Raw genomic sequence first — 20,928 nt, forward strand, 5'->3', positions numbered from 1 at the left:
ATATTTGCATTTCCAATCATGTTTTTTTTTCTTTCTTAAAGTTTATCGTTAGGGAGATAGATGTCATTCCCCTTAATTTTCCTTTTAATGTACTTACAGGGGTAGAGTAGGTACGATCTACATGAGTTTGCAATTATTAGAAATAAAACACACATTTTCTGTTAATAATTTTATTCATATTAAAATTAAATGTAGGATACATTTGTCGTAAAGAGAATGGAATAAAACTTTCAATCGGACTTTAATTAATGAGAAAAGACAGGTAAGTAACCAAAAATTAATTGAAAATATACAGCTATACAATGAAGTTGTTATTTTATTAACGGTACAATTCATACAATCAAACAAAAAAAACGAATTTATATTGAATACAATTGATACCCACTCCGCTTTTTTACACAAACTGTTACACAAAAATACTTTTTACATCTACAATTTCATTATACTATGTCAATTTTTCCATGCATCTGACCTATCTTGTAATGGTATAATCCCTGGTCTATGGTTATAATTATGTATTTTATATTATATAAAATATGGTTTAGTTGTTAGTATCCCGCTTGGTGCCGCTCAACACAATATACGGCGAGTGTGTTTCCTTTTGTTTCTGCTGCAGCATGTGCAGTGTGCCCAGCGGCGTGTCCGTGGAACTCATCTTCTTCATCAGCTGCAAGTTGACATGTCAATGTTAGAAATTATTTCATTTACAATAACTATACGGGTAATATACAGGTTGTGTCCTGGTCCTGGTCCACCCTTTTTCAATAAGTATGTAAGTAATAAAAAACAGTAAAATGATTTAATAAGCGGCAATTTCAGTGTGTGCATCTATGTGAATTATTGTTACATGCGCGGAAAAAGGTCAGAGCTGTAACAGGTGTTTTATCAGATCAGGGAGCTGGAACAGGTACTTTCACAGATCAGGGAGCTGTAACAAGTGTTTTAACAGGTCAGAGAGCTGTAACAGGTGCTTTCACAGGTCAGGGAGCTGTAACAGGTACTTTCACAGGTCAGGAAGCTGTAACAGGTACTTCCACAGGTCAGGGAGCTGAAACAGGTACTTAAATAGGTCAGGGAGCTGTTACAGGTGCTTTCACAGGTCAGGGAGCTGGAACAGGTACTTTCACAGGGCAGGGAGCTGTAACAGGTACTTTCACAGGTCAGGGAGCTGTAACAGGTGTTTTATCAGGTCAGGGAGCTAGAACAGGTACTTTTACAGGTCAGGGAGCTGTAACAGGTTTTTATCAGGTCAGGGAGCTGTAACAGGTCAGGGAGCTATAACATGTATTTTAACAGCTCAGGTAGCTATAACACATGCATTAACAGGTCAGGAAGCTGTAACAGGTGCTTTTACAGGTCCGGAAGCTGTAACAGGTGTTTTAACAGGTCAGGGAGCTTTAACAGGTGCTTTCACAGGTCAGGGAGCTGTAACAGATGCTTTAATAGGTCAGCGAGCTAATACAGGTATTTTTACAAATCAGGGAGCTATAACACATGCATTAACAGGTCAGGGAGCTGTTACAGGTACTTTTACAGGTCAGGGAGCTGTTACAGGTACTTTTACAGGTCAGGGAGCTGTAACAGGTGTTTTGACAGGTCAGGGAGCTGGAACAGGTACTTTCACAGGTCAGGGCGCTAAAACACATGCTTTGACAGGTCAGGAAGCTGTTACAGGTGCTTTTACACGTGCGGAAGCTGTAACAGGTGCTTTTACAGGTCCGGAAACTGTAACAGGTGTTTTAACAGGTCAGGGAGCTGTAACAGGTGCTTTTACAGGTCAGAGAGCTAAAACAGGTATTTTTACAAATCAGGGAGCTATAACACATGCATTAACAGGTCAGGGAGCTGTTACAGGTACGTTTACAGGTCAGGGAGCTGAAACAGGTGTTTTGACAGGTCAGGGAGCTATAACAGGTATTTTTACAGCTCAGGGAGCTATAATACATGCTTTAACAGGTCAGGAAGCTGTTACAGGTGCTTTTACACATGCGGAAGCAGTAACAGGTGCTTTTACAGGTCAGGGAGCTGTAACAAGTGCTTTTACAGGTCAGGGAGCTGTAACAGGTGTTTTGTCAGATCAAGGAGCTAGTACAGGTACTTAAATAGGTCAGGGAGCTATAAAACATTCATTAACAGGTCCGGAAGCTGTAACAGGTGCTTTTACAGGTCCGGAAGCTGTAACAGATGTTTTAACAGGTCAGGGAGCTGTAACAAGTGTTTTTACAGGTCAGGGAGCTGTAACAGGTGTTTTGTCAGATCAAGGAGCTAGTACAGGTACTTAAATAGGTCAGGGAGCTATAACACATTCATTAACAGGTCCGGAAGCTGTAACAGGTGCTTTTACAGGTCCGGAAGCTGTAACAGATGTTTTAACAGGTCAGGGAGCTGTAACAGGTGCTTTTACAGGTCCGGAAGCTGTAACAGATGTTTTAACAGGTCAGGGAGCTGTAACAGGTGCTTTTACATGTCAGAGAGCTAAAACAGGTATTTTTACAAATCAGGGAGCTATAACACATGCATTAACAGGTCAGGAAGCTGTTACAGGTGCTTTTACACGTGCGGAAGCTGTAACAGGTGCTTTTACAGGTCAGGGAGCTATAACACATTCATTAACAGGTCCGGAAGCTGTAACAGGTGTTTTACAGGTCCGGAAGCTGTAACAGATGTTTTAACAGGTCAGGGAGCTGTAACAAGTGCTTTTACAGGTCAGAGAGCTGTAACAGGTGTTTTGTCAGATCAAGGAGCTAGTACAGGTACTTAAATAGGTCAGTATAACACATTCATTAACAGGTCTGAAAGCTGTAACAGGTGCTTTTACAGGTCCGGAAGCTGTAACAGATGTTTTAACAGGTCAGGGAGCTGTAACAGCTGCTTTTACAGGTCCGGAAGCTGTAACAGATGTTTTAACAGGTCAGGGAGCTGTAACAGGTGCTTTTACATGACAGAGAGCTAAAACAGGTATTTTTACAAATCAGGGAGCTATAACACATGCATTAACAGGTCAGGAAGCTGTTACAGGTGCTTTTACACGTGCGGAAGCTGTAACAGGTGCTTTTACAGGTCCGGAAGCTGTAACAGGTGATTTAACAGGTCAGGGAGTTGTAACAGGTGCTTTTACAGGTCAGGGAGCTGTAACAGAGATGCTTTAACAGGTCAGGGAGCTAGAACAGCTACTTAAATAGGTCAGGGAGCTATAACACATTCATTAACAGGTCCGGAAGCAGTAACGGGTGTTTTAACAGGTCAGGGAGCTGTAACAGGTGCTTTCACAGGTCAGGGAGCTGTAACAGATACTTTCACAGGTCAGGGAGCTGAAACAGGTACTTAAATAGGTCAGGGAGCTGTAACAGGTTTTTATCAGGTCAGGGAGCTGTAACAGGAGCTTTTACAGGTCAGGGAGCTATAACATGTATTTTAACAGCTCAGGGAGCTATAACACATGCATTAACAGGTCAGGGATCTGTTACAGGTGCTTTGACAGGTCCGGAAGCTGTAACAGGTGTTTTAACAGGTCAGGGAGCTGTAACAGGTGCTTTCACAGGTCAAGGAGCTGTTACAGATGCTTTAATAGGTCAGCGAGCTAATACAGATATATTTACAAATCAGGGAGCTATAACACATGCATTAACAGGTCAGGGAGCTGTTACAGGTACTTTTACAGGTCAGGGAGCTGTAACAGGTGTTTTGACAAGTCAGGGAGCTGGAACAGGTACTTTCACAGGTCAGGGCGCTATAACACATGCTTTGACAGGTCAGGAAGCTGTTACAGGTGCTTTTACACGTGCGGAAGCTGTAACAGGTGCTTTTACAGGTCAGGGAGCTGTAACAGGTGTTTTGTCAGGTCAGGGAGCTGTAACAGGTGTTTTGACAGGTCAGGGAGCTGTAACAGTTGTTTTGACAGGTCAGGGAGCTATAAAAGGTATATTTACAGCTCAGGGAGCTATAACACATGCTTTAACAGGTCAGGAAGCTGTTACAGGTGCTTTTACACGTGCGGAAGCTGTAACAGGTGCTTTTACAGGTCAGGGAGCTGTAACAGGTGTTTTGTCAGGTCAGGGAGCTGTAACAGGTGTTTTGACAGGTCAGGGAGCTGTAACAGTTGTTTTGACAGGTCAGGGAGCTATGAAAGGTATATTTACAGCTCAGGGAGCTATAACACATGCTTTAACAGGTCAGGAAGCTGTTACAGGTGCTTTTATACGTGCGGAAGCTGTAACAGGTGCTTTTACAGGTCAGGGAGCTGTAACAGGTGTTTTGTCAGGTCAGGGAGCTAGAACAGGTACTTTTACAGGTCAGGGAGCTGTAACAGGTTTTTATCAGGTCAGGGAGCTGTAACAGGTGCTTAAACAGGTCGGGGAGCTATAACATGTAATTTAACAGCTCAGGGAGCTATAACACATGCATTAACAGGTCAGGAAGCTGTTACAGGTGCTTTTACAGGTCCGGAAGCTGTAACAGGTGTTTTGACAGGACAGGGAGCTATAACAGGTATATTTACAGCTCAGGGAGCTATAACACATGCTTTAACAGGTCAGGAAGCTGTTACAGGTGCTTTTACACGTGCGGAAGCTGTAACAGGTGCTTTTACAGGTCAGGGAGCTGTAACAATTGCTGTTACAGGTCAGGGAGCTGTAACAGGTGTTTTGACAGGTCAGGGAGCTGTAACAGGTTTTTTGTCAGGTCAAGGAGCTAGAACAGGTACTTAAATAGGTCAGGGAGCTATAACACATTCATTAACAGGACCGGAAGCTGTAACAGGTGCTTTTACAGGTCCGGAAGCTGTAACAGGTGTTTTAACAGGTCAGGGAGCTGTAACAGGTGCTTTTACAGGTCAGGGATGTATGTGTTGTGCGTATGTGTGTATGTCTTGTGCGCACTGACCCCCTCCTGCTGCTGCTTCTTGATGCGCTTCTCCTGCTTGTTCTTGCCGGGCCCCTTGCCGTGGAACTTGTGCGAGAGGTAGCGGAAGGCCTCCTTGGGGCAGAGCGGCCGGCCGTCGTCGTCCACGTACTCCAGCTTCACGCTGGGTCGGAAGTTGCTCTTCTCGCGGAACTCGCTGCCGCCGTGCGAGTGGTGCTGGCGCTCGCGGCGACCCGCCTTGTCGTCCTCGCTGCCGGTACACGACATTAAATTATTTATTTATTGAACACTTTAATAGATTCATCAACATTTGTTATCACTTCAGAGACAAATTTAGATAAATTAAAATCAAATGTTGGAGATAATTATTGAGTGCAAAACACAGATGTCACCAATCATTGAAGTATTTCTTTAGGAAATATCTGTTTCCTTTATCGATCACTCTTATATGCGATAGTGTGTTTGTTTGTTTGCCACTCTTTCACATCGTAACGGAGTGATTTTATGATATAATTTTATCGTCTAGAGGTAAATTAGGAGGCTAAAGAGTGCGATACATTTTACCACGGTCAAAAATCTAATTCCCATTCAAATTTGCTTTGAACACGGAGACAAAACCACGGGCCGTAAGTAATAATATAAACAAGCAGAAAGTCTTAAACTAATAAAATGCATAAGCCTAAAAGTAATATAAATAACCCTCCCCCACCACCTTATCCATACTATCCCCTCTCACCCATAAGTCTTATCCTCGATGGAGTAATGTTTAGCATGCAGCAGCGCATGCGCAGCGCGGGGAGCAGCTGCAGGTGCTGCGTTCTTCTCCAAGTATCCCTTGCTGAGCGCCAGCTGCAGAGCTCCAGCCACACCTGCGCCCAGCGCTGGTTCAGCTGCCAGCCCTACTGACGAACCTGGAACATATTTTTACAAATATTACATAAACTAGCTTTCCGCCCACGGCATCGCCCGCGTTTTCAAAGAAAAACCTGCATTGTACGGTGCAAACGTACAAAGCGCAACATCATAATCACCACCGCCCATGAGCCTTTACAAGAGTGAAGGTGTTTGATTTTACGCGATATTATACAATAGAAATTAAAGATTTTAAACGCGATTTATACATTAGACACTTGTGTCTCTCTTGACCACGCTCACTACAAAGTGTGCGAAACGTCGGGATACTGATACAATGAATAAATGAAAGTTATTAATTTCTAAATGCAATATTTATCTAAAAGTACATACCCGCTACAAGGTCAGCGGGTTTCTCACTGCCGATGTCGACTCTGCTCCACGCGCCCGAACTCTGCTCCACCTCGGGCTCGGGCTCCACTTCTGTCTTCTCGAAGTCCTGCACTCACATATTATTTCATGAGCTATATTATTAATAAACCACAAACATGTATGAAATGAAAAAATCTCTTAACGATCTTGGGCGGTTTATAATCAATTTTAAACCAAACATCAGATCATAGTAGAATTTTTTCCCATAATCAGTCTGGTAACAACTTTTGACTGCTCTAAATATTTTTTTTTTTTTTATATCTATGGCGATATTTGTAGCGCAAATTGTCTTAAAAGGTCACTTATCAAAACTTGTGAGGGCCAGCATTTACAATCATCTATATCAAATATTTCACGGCACTATATCTCTAATATATATAATTAAGGGCCGATTTTTCCATCCTTGGTTAAAATTTATCCGTCCAATAAAGTATTACACGAACATTTTAAAATGTCACCTGTAAACTGTCATATACGGACAATTAGAATACATTTTTGAAATGGTAGTTTAATACGTTATTCGATGAATAAGTTTTAACCAAGGATTGAAAAATCAGCGCTAATTGAAATAATGAAATAAATAAATAGATTATACAAATTAAGTCAAACAACTCATACCATAATCTCAGTAGTAGTATCCCGGTTCCCAGCCAGCCCGTACGTGGGTATATCCCCCAGGGTGCGACAGAACTCCGCTGTAGCATCTAACACCATACCAGGTCCAGTGTCTTCCTCATCAGACATGTGTTCTTCCTTCTTCACCTTCTCGAGGATTTCTTCCACCTGGTGATGGGATATGGACATAATTTGAATGTTTGTTCGATATTAAAATACGTGTATATATTTTTAAAACACAATAAAAACAACTGCAAAAAAATAGTTTTGTATTTTTGAAGTGATAAAGGGCTTGTTACGTGACGCGTTACGGCGCCAGTCTGTCTGCCATATTTTCCTCTCACGGATACAGTTAAGATTTGTTTAAAATACACTTCGAACTTCTCAACGCAAAACAGGATTTTTAAAAAAGCAAATACACAGCAGAAACTGCTTTCCGAAACGGTGGTAAAAATTATGTATATTGATGATTCAAAATTGCTTCTAAAGCAAATTTATTTGAATAAATAAATAAATAATTTATTTCACTTAAAACATTTTACAAATTAGAGCGACCCAGGCTCCTAAGATAGTAAGAACTGTTTTTCAGTAGCCTGTGTCTTCCATTTACAGTTACACGACACGAAAAAAATCTGTGACAAATAGAATCAAAAACAAATCAAAATGAATGAATGAATAAATGTTTGATGTACACGTATTGTACACGTTATATTTTTTTTAGTTTTCCTAAATTAGCAAAAACTACATGTTCCACTGATCTAACGCCACATTTGTTACACCCTGTATGCTATAATTACCTTAGGTACAGGAGGGGCGGAGGCCTGCGTGAGTCTCCGAGCCCTCGCTAGGGCAGCTTGTAGCTCACCGTCCACTTCTGTTTCATCTTCGTCTTCTGCTAATGCAGCACTACCAACCGATCCAGCCGGTACATCTGTACACACACATAAACGTCATGTTAATTATTTATTTTTATTTATTTTGACATTTAATTACAATACATCACTACATAGTATAAAACAAAGTCGTTTTCTCTGTCCCTATGTCCCTTTGTATGCTTCAACCTTTAAAACTACGCAACAGATTTTGATGGGTTTTTTTTTAATAGATAGAGAGATTCAGGAGGAAGATTTTAGTATTTATAATTTATTAGGTTTTAGACGAAGCGGGCGAAGAAGCGGGCGAAGCCGCGAGCGGTAAGCTACCCACATCAAAAAAAAGTTAGAGAGAAAGTTTTTGTAACACTGGTTTTCAGTGACGCCCTTTAAATTTAAAAGTCATTTTATCAGTTTTTAACTTAACGGTCAGGCAGATACAAATTATTTTAAATGAATTTAAACTTAAAAGAAAACACATAATATAGAAAGTAGAAACATAAAATACCAGTATCGTCAGTGTGCAGGGGCGCATTGCCCTCGGCGTAGTCTTCCACGTCGATAGGCTCTTGTTTCGGCTTCTTGCGGAACTTGCCCTGTACATATTATTATTATATACTTATTACTGTCTAAGTAACTAAGAATATTTTATGTAAATACTAGGTTTCTGCCCGCGGCTTTGCCCGCACTGTCAAAGAAAAACCCGCATAGTACCCGTTCCCGTGGGATTTCCGGGATTGCGTCATTATCCGGGATAAAAAGTAGTATATATCCTTTCTCGGGTATCAAAATATCTCCATACCAAATTTCATGAAAATTGGTTCAGTAGTTTAGGCGTGATTGAGTAACAGACAGACAGACAGAGTTACTTTCGCATTTATAATATTAGTGTGGATTATGAGTAGAAGGATATGTTTCAAATATTCTCAATAAATGTATGCAGCAATGTGTTTGTGGTATGAGCTAGTTTAAACAAATCTTACATTATTTTTTTGGTCTGCAATTATCAACCACTTCTGGTCAACGACAAGGGACCAGTATTTTTCTCCCTTGTTTTATATTTTAATATCATCAGAGAGATACATATGAAACAAGTCTATCGACTGCCTATAACTAATAAAAAATGCATATACAGTGCACACAAAACGCGTATTCCAACAGAAGAGCCTGTAATAATTACCTTTTTCTTAAACTTCTTGAACTTGGCGGATATCTCATGTTCATCCATATAGTCGGCTGCAAGTTGCGGCGCCGGTACTGACAGTGACTCCAGCCGCTTGTCCGGCCCGCCCGCTAGACGCTCTTGTCGCTACACACAAATAAAATTATATTAGTACTTGATATCCACCCGCGTTTTCAAAGGAAAACCCGCATAGTTCCCGTTCCCGTGGGATTTCCCGGGATAAAACCTATCCTATGTGTCCAAGTTACCCTCCATATGTGTGCTATATTTCATTGTAATCGGTTCAGTAGTATTTGCGTGAAAGAGTAACAAACACACACACACACAAACACATCCTCACAAACTTTCGCATTTATAATAATATTATAGTAGTATATAACATAATCATTACACATAAAAGACAAAGAAATATAAACGATACTCCTACAGTAAATAATGATTATGTACAATAAGGCAGCCTCTTATCCCTGTAGCACAATTACTTTGTGCATGTGCATATGTATTATGATGTTACATTATGTGACTTCATGACATTTTAAAACAGTAATCACTAATTTTACAAGAGCTCGCTACCAGCTCTTTGTAGAAATTGCTTAAAAAACTAGAGATTTCAAAACATTAAAAGTAATAAAAATCACTTACTCAAAGGAGATAAATTGTTTTTTTTTACAGCACACGTCACGGTTTTATCCCCACACACACTAACGTACAGCACGCACACACAGACGCACGCACGCACACACAGACGCACGCACACACGCACGCAGCACGCACACGCACACTCACCATCATCTCTCTAAACCGACTAGCTTGCAGCGCGGCTTCGTCTCCCAGCACGAATCCTTTATCCGCCTTCTTCTTCTCAGGATCTATAGTTTCATCATACTTGGAGAGAAGTGGACGAGCAAAACCGAGTGACGCAGCTAGTTCACTCTCTTCGTCGTACGCCTGGTAGCCGGCGGCCGCTTTGCGACGCTCTTCTATGTTCTGCGAATATAAGGTAAATGTTGTTAATTAGGTTTTCATTTATTTTCGTATGAAATAAATTTGTTTTATCATTTCAAATTGCACTTCTGATATTTACTTAACAAATATTTTAATCAAATCTCACTTTGGTTAGATTCTTAGAATAATAAAATAAAACCAATGCATTTTATTTCTATTCAACCTGTTTATTGTATATAATATACATGTACTTTAAAATTTTAACTCAATGATTCCTAAACAAGTAAACTGATATAACAGTATATAACAGTGATGGTAAAATAATAAATTAAATATTTATGGAGGTGCCACGCGATCGGGACGAGATGAAGCTTTATAAAACAAGTTTTAAAACAAAAGGAAATAACTTTTTTTATAATTAGTCTGTCAAATATACCATAGTATGATTAAGCTTTCTTAAACTACACTATATTTTTTGCTTTTAATAAACCAATTCAAATGAATATACCTGTACTTCGGATAACACTACAAAAAGTAACACTATATACACTTATAACACATACCTTCTTATACCGCTCCTCATCTAACATGTTAACATTGACGAGCACATCCTCACTGTCCTCCGCTAGTACGTCCTTGTCAGCTAGTGTTAGTATCGTTTCGCGCTCTTCTGGTAGCTGTTGGTATCAAAATAGTTGTTGTTGAAGTATTTTAAATATGAATTAAACAACATTTATTTGTACAATCTACAGTTAAATCAAAAGTTGAGTCAAGTTCAATTTATGGTAAATTGTGGGGTTATGGTAAGCGGTGACGCCCTCAACCCAATACTAGAATTATGCCACACAATTCTCGCCTTTATTATTTTCACAATACAGACTACACTCGCACGTACAACAGTGGCGGACACTATACGGACTCCATACCAAATTTTTGCCAGTAAATTCTAGCCCCTATATCTATAGCAATACAGACGAGTGTCACGTACCGCAGTGACGTCATGCGCGACCCGCAGCCCCCGCAGGTGCTTCTGCGCGTAGCTGCGGCTGCGGTGCTCAATTCTAGCCCTTACACCTATCATAATAAGGTCGACACTCACACGTACCGCGGTGACAACGTCGAAACCCAATATAATTCTACTGCCAGACCATTCTCGCCCTTATTGCTAACAACATAAAGTCTACACTCGCACGTACCGCGGTGACGTCATGCGCGACCCGCAGCCCCCGCAGGTGCTTCTGCGCGTAGCTGCGGCTGCGGTGCTGCTGCTGCTCCTCAGCCACCAGCGCGCCCACACCGAACTCCGCGTCCAGCTCGTCCAGCATCGCCGCCTGAAATTAAAGGAAAATATTTTATTCGCATGAAAAATTGTAATACAGTGTTGTTAGGGGCAAAACATGATCTGTACAACACAACCATAGACCTTACCACACACATAACTGATGATATGGATAAACAGTTTTATAACATTTAAATATTTATTATGAATGATAAAATTTTAAATTGAGACACGTATCATATCATAGTTATCATGTATCGTAGTCAGTATTCTAATCTGCGTCGTAATGATGAAAATTTTTTCATACATAATCTAATACATATAATTACGACACGTCGTATTACGTGTAAAATGCGTTATTTTAAATTCCAACCATTTTTTTTCCATTTTTTACAAGTATTTACAAGTAACAAATCTATATATATTATATATATATAAAACTCAAAGTTGACTGATATAGTGATCTATCAACGCACAGCCCAAACCACTGGACGTATCGGGCTGAAATTTGACATGCAGGTAGATGTCATAACGTAGGCGTCCCCTAAGAAAGGATTTCCCGAAATTCTTGCGAGAACGGGGAAAAACGGGGATGCACGTACAAAGTCGTGGGCGAAAGCTCGTAAATAATAATATGATTCGACCCCATAATATTTAAAAGTATTTACATTTAAGCTGGGTCAATCGGTCGCCCATTCAATGCTTTGAACGTAAATTCTTAATAAATGTTATATTGATTATCATTCAAAGACACATTAGCCAATAAAATCATTTATCAAGATAAAATAAAAACAGTAACATACCCGTTTCTCAGCTTCCCGTTTCTGTAGTTCAAGTTGTCGAGACTTTTTGATCCAAGCAGCCGCGTCCTCGTCATCAGACCCTTCTGTTAGAAGTGTTGTTTTCAACCTGTAAGTACACAAAAATATAATTCCCAATACATACTTAATATTATAAATGCGAAAGTAACTATATCTGTCTGTCTGTTACTCAATCACGCCTTAACTACTGAACCAATTTGCATGAAATTTGGTAAAGAGATATTTTGATACCCGAGAAAGGACATGGGCTACTTTTTACCCCGGGATATAGGATAGGTTTTATCCCGGAAATCCCACAGGAACGGGAACTATGCGGGTTTTTCTTTGACTTTGCAGGCGAAGCTGCGGGTGGAAAGCTAGTACATAATAAATTAAAGCTTTAAAATACACATACAAATTAATTTTTTTAGTCAGCAAATCTTTACGAAAAAAATTCCCGTCTCAAGTGACAGATTTTGTGTAAACTCGTGAAAAGCAGAACACATTCAAAGGACAAGCTATTAGAAATTTTTTCAAAAAAATAATAAGATAAGACGCATCCGGATGTCTTATTTTTTTCCATACAAAATATGTTTGTGCTAAATTTGAGTCCCTTCCATCCAATCAATTCATTGTGAATTTTTTATTATTAAAAAATGTATAGCATAAAAATCCCAACATATAATATGCAGAAGCATAGTATTGATAGTATGTATGTGTATGTGTATAATCTCACTTGGTCTCCATCTTCCTCTTCTCCCTTCTCTCCTCCAACTTCTCGCGCATCTTATCCGACTTCTTCTGCGCCGCGATGTTCGGCGCCGGCTTGTGGTAGAACTCGCCCAGGTCATCCTTGATCTTGCCATCTTCCGCTGTTACAATAAAAAATGATTCTTACCTTAGTAATTACCGAGTAGGGTGGTTAGTAATCCATATTAATATTATAAATGCGAATGTAACTCTGTCTGTCTGTCTGTTACTCAATCACGCCTTAACTACTGAACCAATTTGCATGAAATTTGGTATAGAGATATTTTGATACCCGAGAAAGGACATAGTCTACTTTTAACCCCGGGACATAGGATAGGTTTTATCACGGAAATCCCACGGGAATGGGAACTATGCGGGTTTTTCTTTGAATGTGCGGGCGAGGCCGCGGGCGGAAAGCTAGTAAGTAATAAATAGTAATAATAAACAATACTCATAGTAATAACTAGCTGGAGCATGCAGTTTTACTCACTTGGTATCTGTGCAAACTATGTGCTAAGCTAGACTATGATGTCTGTACCAAATTTCATACAAATTGGATAAGCTAATTTTGTTGCACTAACAATATGACAAACTTTCCAGTTTATTTTAATAGCAAGATAGGAAAATGATTAAATTTAAAAGAACCAAATTGTATCATTTGCAAGAAAATTAATAATTCTCAATTTGTAAATTACGACACAAAAATCATATCATCAAATCGCTTTGTTGTAATATAAAATAAAAGTTGTGCATCACTATAATATTCAACATATAGTACAAACAACTGTTTAAATAGACTCACCTGGTTTCTCAGCGACCTCCAAAGGCTTCAGACCAAGTTTGGCTCGCAACTTATTGGTCTCCTCTATAGAGAGGCTCTCTTGTGCGTTGGCCGGAGCACTCACGGGCGATTGGGACCTCTCAGCCTCCGCGCTTTTCTCACTGCAATATAGTTTTTTGTGATTATAGAAAACAATAACTTCATTTTAGACAATTATTTCTATAATCAACTGGTGTGGTGCAACAGAAAGCTGAATTGTATATCAAGTAGTGAAACATCACTGAATTTTTTTTTTGATACGTGTAGTTTCTGTACACGGCCGTACTATAAATATTTTTAACAAATAATGTTAAAAATGTAACATCCTTTTGTAGTGAAGTTGTTAACTAATCAATGATGCAAAGGGGCTGTCCATTCGTTTTCTCTTCTTTTCATATAGAAAAAAATATTATCATACAAATACAATTTCAAAACCTCTATAATCCGAATGACCATAATTTTAAATCTATTCTCATCTATTAAAATATCACAAGTATCTAAAAATATATCACCTGTTTCTATCATCTTTCTGGCTGGGCGCGGCGCTCGTGCTGCGGCTGCGTGAGCGAGATCGATCTTCCTTCGACTGCAGGTGCGAGTCTACCGGTACCTCCTCAACTATAACAAAATTATGTAAATGTTTAACCACGAAATATACAAGTGTCATTCAATTAAAAATAAAAATTTGTTCAATAGGTTTAATTGGACTTTAAAAATTTGTATCAATTATTAATAAAAATAAATTGAAATTCAGATAGAGAAGGATATCTTAAAGTTTTGCAGTTTGATTAAATTGTAATATAGTAAAAGGGAAGATAAACTTAGCCTACCTAGCCTAGCCTTTACTTAACCTTAATTTTTTCAAAGGAATTTATAGAATTTTTATTGATAAAATACATTTACTTTCAACTTCTTTCTTCTTTTCTTCTTTTTTCATAGTGTGGTTTTTTTCCTATTAGGAATGAAAGAAAAATCTTATAACCTCAGTTTTCTGGGAAGAACCATCTATGTAATCATAATATACAGTATTTTAGTATCTCCAAAAACAGCAACATACGACTTAAAAAAAAGGAGGGAATTCTCAATTTGGTTGTTAATTTTTTTTTCAACTTCCTACAGACCTTACAATAACTTTATCATCTCAACATGAAAAAGACTTGATTTTTGAGTTTGGATTTTGAGCAATGAACCATTAAAATAGCATATACTAGCTTACCGCCCGTGGCTACGCCCACTTTGACTTAAGCCTAATAAATTATATACTAAAACCTTCCTCTTGAATCACTCTATCTATTAAAAAAAACCGCATCAAAATCCGTTACGTAGTTTGAAAGATTTAATCATACAAAGGGACATAGGGACAGTGAAAGTGACTTTGTTTTATACTATGTAGTGAAATGTTATGTCCATGGCTTTGTTCCTACTTGATATTGTGGGGAAAAGCTAATAATGAATCAAATAGACTACTGAATAAGTACAATATCTTCATTCATCTTAGGAAACAAAAAATTGGATAGAAGTGTGAAAAATATAAATAAGCAAAAAAATTTACTCAGTGTAAATCAGTTTTGATTTATCAAAAACACTTTTAAAGTGAATTCCTTATTTCAATGCAAAATTATTGTGTATTTAACTTAGATTAAGAGCAAATTCTAAAAATAAGCTTATTAAAGTATGATTTAAAAGTATTCAGATCAAAGTGAAACTTAGTCGATATTTGTATAAATTTTCTGTGGATGTGTAAATATTTATTTTATTAAATGATTCTGTTTTACTGTATCCAATCTGTTAGCACAAATATGCTCAATTGTAGTCTTCATTGTTATGTGCATTTGAGTTAATTTATCAAAATAATTTCCATGGAGATGTAAATATTTATGATGTTAAAAGGAGATGTGTTGTTCTTCTTTAGACAGTTATATTGCAATCAATTCTATAAAATTTATAAGCCAATCCACTAGTAAACAAAAACAAAAAAAATCACCGATTTCTGTCTATTACCAGAAAAAAGTGTACAGAGTAGGTAGTGTTACTTACAGAGGATTTAAAACTGTAATGATTATCTCTTTTTGGTATTTTCTTTGGAATACCGTTTCTACTTATACCTACCTTATTGTAGAAGCACTCGGGATGAGCTCTATCTCGAATGCCACCAGTCTGAAAACGAGCAAAATTTGCCATTATTTTGTCAATTATATAAGACGCTATCTCCAGCAATCATATTCGAGTTGATTTCAAACCGATTCTCATGTTAAACGATCAATTTGTTTCATCTTTAGGTTATTATACGAATATCATTCTCGGAGATTAGCGCTCTGTAAAAATTAAGAAATGAGAATACTAACCATCGGGCGAGCGATCCTTCTTGCGATCTTTGTGTTTTCGGTGGCGTTTTCGTTCCCGCTCCTCGCCATCTAATGGCGAGCGTGACCTACTCCTGTGCTTCTTCTTTTTCGATTCTTTCTTGTGTTTTTTGGATCCCATATTGTGTTTTGACCTTACTACTGTATATATGCGATTGTTGATAATAAATTGATGTATTTGAACAAAGATTCACGTACAACTGTTTTTACTAACAATCAATAATAATTATATCGATAACCTTAAACCACGCAAGTTTTGAAAATAGGCTTGTTGAAAAAATATCGATACATCGATATATCGATATTTTTAATTCGAAATATCGATATTTTTTGCCGATATATTGTTAACCGATAAATCGATATATCGATATAAAATATCCAATATCGAAAATTGTATCAAAAACGATATTTTTATTTTATTTATGGATTTTGGCTAAAGTCGCTAGAATTCAAAGCCGTAAAACAAATGAAAAAATAACTGTTTAGTCTATGACTTGTGTTGACACCACACTTGACAGTTGACAGTTGGCACTTCACTTGACACTTCACTACTTCAGTTGTTTACTATCCTATCTCTCAAGTTGGATCGAACTGCACATGGTGTGCGAATTTTATTATAATCGGTTAAGTGGTTTAGGAGTCCATTGAGGACAAACATTGTGACACGAGATTTATATATGTATATTAAGATAAGATTACAATAATTGATATTATTGCGCTAAATACACTGTTATTTTAAAACCACTTTTTTTTTTTAATTTTGCCGATATATCGATATATCGATAATTTTTCCGCGATATATCAATGCCGATATTGATATTTTTTTTAAATATCGATGTATCGATATATCGATATTTTTTTTCACTTTCGACATCCCTATTTGAAAACACATTCAGATTGACAGTTGACTGTTGAACGTCAGTCGTCAATTGACATTTGACATTAAGACCACAGACATCGTAATATACTGCCGATAGATTAAAAACTGTGATTAAAAATTTTGGTTCGATTAACACGTTGGTGTTAATCGAACCAAAATTTTGGGCCTCTAGAACATCGTTGAGTCGGTAGCGACTAGCGCATACCTTCTAGCATCTTAAGTTTTAGATTTGCATATATAACTTTTAAGAAAGTTTTATATGAATCATCCAATAATAAAAATTAAATTTCACAGAGGATATATTTTGGACTGGCATAAAAAAATAAATCACTTTTGTCATCTTTCTTAACTAATTCTTCTTTGTAAAAGTACCTTTTTATGAAATATCCTTTAAATTCATTAAATAAACAATAACATGGTAGAAGAAACAAGACCCACACCTTTCGATCTTATAACCTTCCTACCCTATGCATGCAAACAATTAGAAGCTTCTTTTGATGTTAAAGTAGAAACTCGAATTCTGGGTTAGTTTAGTTTTTTCTCATAATACCTATTTCAGGTCATACTATTCATCCGGCTTTGCCCGTGGTACAACAATAAACTAAAGCATCGTATTTTCCATTGGTGAAGTAATTTTTGACATTGGTCCAGTTAGATCTAGACTCTAGAGCAGTGCCGGATTAAGCCAGCGCGGGGCCTGTAGCAAATTCTGTCAAGAGGCCCTTCGTTTGCTATAGTTTCTCAAGTTAAAGGGTATTAAATAAAACAAAACTATTACAAATAAACTTTTCTGCATTTAATATGGGCAAATTTAGAGATAACTTATTAATTTATTGTCATTTCCATAAAGCTATGTGTGCTGTCTCGATTTCGCCGCTGCGCTGCACTGTACGTACACGGTGCTTCTGTGTCGGTGTTATGTTACCAGATATTGAAAATTTTCCCAAATTTTTCCCCGACTATGGAAGAAAGAGGGTTATGTTTTTCGAGTGTATCTATGTATAATATTTCTTTGGCACGCCCTGCAGTATAAACCGCTGAACCGATTTTGATTTATGAGGTGACATTGCAATCATCTGAATTATTATGGTAGTGGTGTTAGTGACGTTCTACATAAATTAGCTGTCAGGGTTTAATTTTAATTTTAATATAAATATTTGTATATGATAATTTTTTATAATATTGTAAAAATTCTTTTGTTACATAAACGATAAATTTTTAATTAAATAAATTACATAAAATAAAATGTTTCAAAATTACAATGATTACCTATATTATTTTTTATTTTCAAAATATATGAATGCGGATAGCGGTAGTTTTTAGTCTAGAACACGGGACATTTTATTTTTAGAAAGAAAGAAGGAAGAAACCATTTATTCCAATACACACAAACACACAACAATAGCATTGTAAATTATGAATAATAGGTAATCATAAGGAAAACATTAATTTATGTATGGTTGCTTGCGCTAAAAAAGGAAGCCACTCAGGATACCTGAGGCATAATACCTTAACACTGATTTTCAGTGACACCTTACGACATCCACATTGTCAGCTGCTTTACTGGATAATAAATAAATATAATTCCTGAATAATAATAATTTTGTCATATCCATCACGGAGTTCAAATGAATTAAATCGCGGGCGAAAACGACTCTGACACTTTTAAGCTATATAAAAGTAACAAAAAAAAAGTATTATGCTTATTAAAATTATCTTATAATGATCATGAACCTTTATTGCACTATACAAATAATCACATTCACGATCGAAAAATCCAACAGCACTACCTCGAAGATCTTTTAACCATTTCACGGTTTTACACATAAAAATGGCAAATTCATTTTCAAAATACTGGCAGCATACGTTGAAGTTTTGTATTCCTTCGTAATTCGTATATGTAAAATTATTATTTGTATACAAAATTAAATAAGCCAAATAATCTACAGAGAACCTGTAAAACGATGTTTTTATCTTTTTGTTTGTTTTCGGGAACAAATTTTACAGCGTTTTAATATCTTAAGACAGCATTTTTTTACTAAAATAGCAAACCCCTTTTGACGTATTGCATGACACTATAATCGCTATAGCACTGGCGGAGGTTCGTATTCGTTTTTGATTTCGTATTTTCTTTGACAAGGGCGATGGATGATTGTCATGCTCCATCTGCCCGTTATTTTGTAATTGTTAGTCGGTAGAATCCTATTTTATTTGATCGGGTTGTTACGACTAGCTCGTTCGATGACAATATCAGGGGATTCCCCTGTTAGTTTTGCCGTGCTACCAACTTGCGTGTAGCGCAGTGCAAGCAGTACAACAAAACTTTTGGTGTAGCCAGCGCTCAATTGTAGAAACGTGATAAAATTTTAAATTATTGTTGTGAAAAAATTTGATGTGTAAAATATTTTGATACCAACGTTTCTCGTGGTAGGCACGTGTATTTTTTTACGGTACGTGTATTATAAATTGATATTTTTTTACGGTCAGACAGGTATTAGACCGCGGGGCCCCCCGAGTCGCGGGGCCCGTAGCATTTGCTACTCTTGCTACGTGGCTAATCCGGCACTGCTCTAGAGCCTAGAGGGGAAACTTCTCCACATTCTATTCAGCGCTACAGTTACTGAGATTTGCATATTATAATGAGATTATAGATTAACTGAAAATGCGTAGTCTGTGTTTTCTGTTTTTATAATCGTTACTTTTTTGAAAATGCGGGTAGTCTGTGTTTTCTGTTTTTATCATCGTTATGTTTTTGTGAATAGGTATACGTTTGATTAATTTATTTAAGTATTTGTAATTTTTCAAAATCTAGGTTTTAATATTTATTTCAATGTTTTTAGAGGAATATGTGAGTGCACAAGAAAAGAGTAAAAAACCAATCCGAGAGAAATCCATAATGCAAAACACATCTCCGATGCCAATGTCACCAGAGAAAATAGAATCTCCCGTGGTATTCCTGAGTGATAACCAAGACCTGGAAATCGTGTGCATCTGCGCCGTGTGTGACACTGCTGGCCGCCTCATAGAGTTGCTCTTCCAACGAACAACTATTCCTAGACTCCTCCTCAAAGTTGTTACTCTGTGCATACCATATCAACCCTATCTTAATAAAATATCAATACGGTTGAGCACGATCGACGGTTATACCCTACATGAGATCACCAATTGTCTTCCACAATCGCACATCACAGAAATATGCCTCAATGATTCTCCAGTACTGCAACGCAACTACTATTTGCTACTCGAATATCAAACCCAATTGAAATGTTTGAGTCTCGATAGATGTGAACTAGAGGATGATGATTGTGCTGCAATTGCTGCTAAGTTGGTGTATCCCCTTCCAGCGTCGAGAACTCTGTGCGTTTTATCTCTAGTTTCTAATTCTATATCGGATGGGGGCGCCTCAGCATTAGCAACGATGCTTCGAAGTAATCGGCAGCTACGTTTCCTCAATCTATCTGGAAATCACATAACGAATACGGGAGCGTTAGCCATCTTTCATAGTCTTATGGAATTCTCAATGACATACGAAGAGATTATATCGAAACGAATGCGAAACATACAGTATATAAAGCTGCAGAAGGAAGTTTACACGAAATGTTACAATGAATTGATCAATACGTTCCATAACCGCAAGTCGATCGATGAGCGCAGTACGGGACGAAAGAAAATCATGCCAGCCCCCGCCAAAGCGCCACGCACTGCGCTCGTTAGCTCCCGACCGAGCCAGGTGGATAACGTCGCCTTAAAAGCCGAGATGATGACTCTCGACCTGATCGGCGCATATAACGATCCGTTTTGTGATAGGGATACCGTACATAAGAATGAGTACCTATACTCGATCGGTAACATGAGCCTTTCGTATCTGAATTTGTCCCATAACTATCTAGAGCAGCCGAGCATAAAGAAATTGGTGGAGGTGATGCGGTATCAGTCAAATCGAGCGAAGAAGCCGCAGCCGGGTTTGGTGCGTGTTGTGATAGAAGGAAACCCACTGCCGCTGAGCAGCCGTGAACTAGACGCGCTGCAGGACCTGGCGGACGCAGCGGGCGCCAACCGACTCGGGGGGATCAACAAAAGTGAGAAATTCAGGGGGAAGTTGAGATAGCTTTTATAGGCATTTTAATGTAATTTAGATTTATGATACGTTTTAAGAATTTCATATTTAGTTTACCTAAGTTTTAGATATAATTATTAGTAATAAAATGTATGTAGTTTTAGAAAAATATTATAAAATAAATGAAACAAGATTTAATTTGAAACTTTTATTTTAACAA

The 20,928-nt window shown here is 37.7% G+C and overlaps 2 protein-coding genes across 3 annotated transcripts; one reads left to right on the forward strand and one right to left on the reverse strand.

The window, feature by feature from the left end:
- Positions 1-154: 154 nt before the first annotated feature.
- Positions 155-16,028, reverse strand: LOC123693924 (U4/U6.U5 tri-snRNP-associated protein 1). Its single transcript, XM_045639195.1, has 16 exons — positions 15,754-16,028; positions 13,921-14,026; positions 13,391-13,530; positions 12,575-12,710; positions 11,842-11,947; positions 10,956-11,090; positions 10,323-10,436; positions 9,601-9,801; positions 8,812-8,940; positions 8,140-8,227; positions 7,557-7,690; positions 6,763-6,927; positions 6,106-6,211; positions 5,597-5,771; positions 4,882-5,110; positions 155-667 (listed from the first exon to the last, which is right to left on the reverse strand). Exons 1-16 carry the CDS (start codon positions 15,890-15,892, stop codon positions 542-544), a joined length of 2,229 nt encoding a protein of 742 aa, XP_045495151.1. The 5' UTR covers positions 15,893-16,028; the 3' UTR covers positions 155-541.
- Positions 16,029-17,029: 1,001 nt separating this feature from the next.
- Positions 17,030-20,815, forward strand: LOC123693755. 2 transcript variants are annotated; one of them, XM_045638960.1, is made up of 2 exons: positions 17,030-17,175; positions 19,492-20,815. In XM_045638960.1, the coding sequence occupies exons 1-2, from the start codon at positions 17,067-17,069 to the stop codon at positions 20,757-20,759; spliced, it is 1,377 nt and encodes a 458-aa protein (XP_045494916.1). In that variant the 5' UTR covers positions 17,030-17,066; the 3' UTR covers positions 20,760-20,815. The 2 variants fall into 2 exon arrangements, with proteins under 2 accessions (XP_045494916.1, XP_045494917.1); XM_045638961.1 differs by lacking the exon at positions 17,030-17,175 and adding an exon at positions 19,374-19,413.
- The last annotated feature ends 113 nt before the right edge of the window (positions 20,816-20,928 follow it).

This window comes from Colias croceus, chromosome 8 (assembly GCF_905220415.1).
Source record: "Colias croceus chromosome 8, ilColCroc2.1".
NCBI lineage: Eukaryota > Metazoa > Arthropoda > Insecta > Lepidoptera > Pieridae > Colias > Colias croceus.

Excerpts from the sequence above, each read along its gene's own strand:
- LOC123693924 (XM_045639195.1), bottom strand. The coding sequence starts at position 15,892 with ATGGGATCCAAAAAACACAAGAAAGAATCGAAAAAGAAGAAGCACAGG. Across the intron at positions 8,228-8,811 it reads TCAAGAAGTTTAAGAAAAAG|GGCAAGTTCCGCAAGAAGCC; the intron begins GTAATTATTACA and ends TAATATGTACAG. Across the intron at positions 5,772-6,105 it reads ACCCGCTGACCTTGTAGCGG|GTTCGTCAGTAGGGCTGGCA; the intron begins GTATGTACTTTT and ends AATATGTTCCAG.
- LOC123693755 (XM_045638960.1), top strand. The coding sequence starts at position 17,067 with ATGGTAGAAGAAACAAGACCCACACCTTTCGATCTTATAACCTTCCTA. Across the intron at positions 17,176-19,491 it reads AGTAGAAACTCGAATTCTGG|AGGAATATGTGAGTGCACAA; the intron begins GTTAGTTTAGTT and ends CAATGTTTTTAG.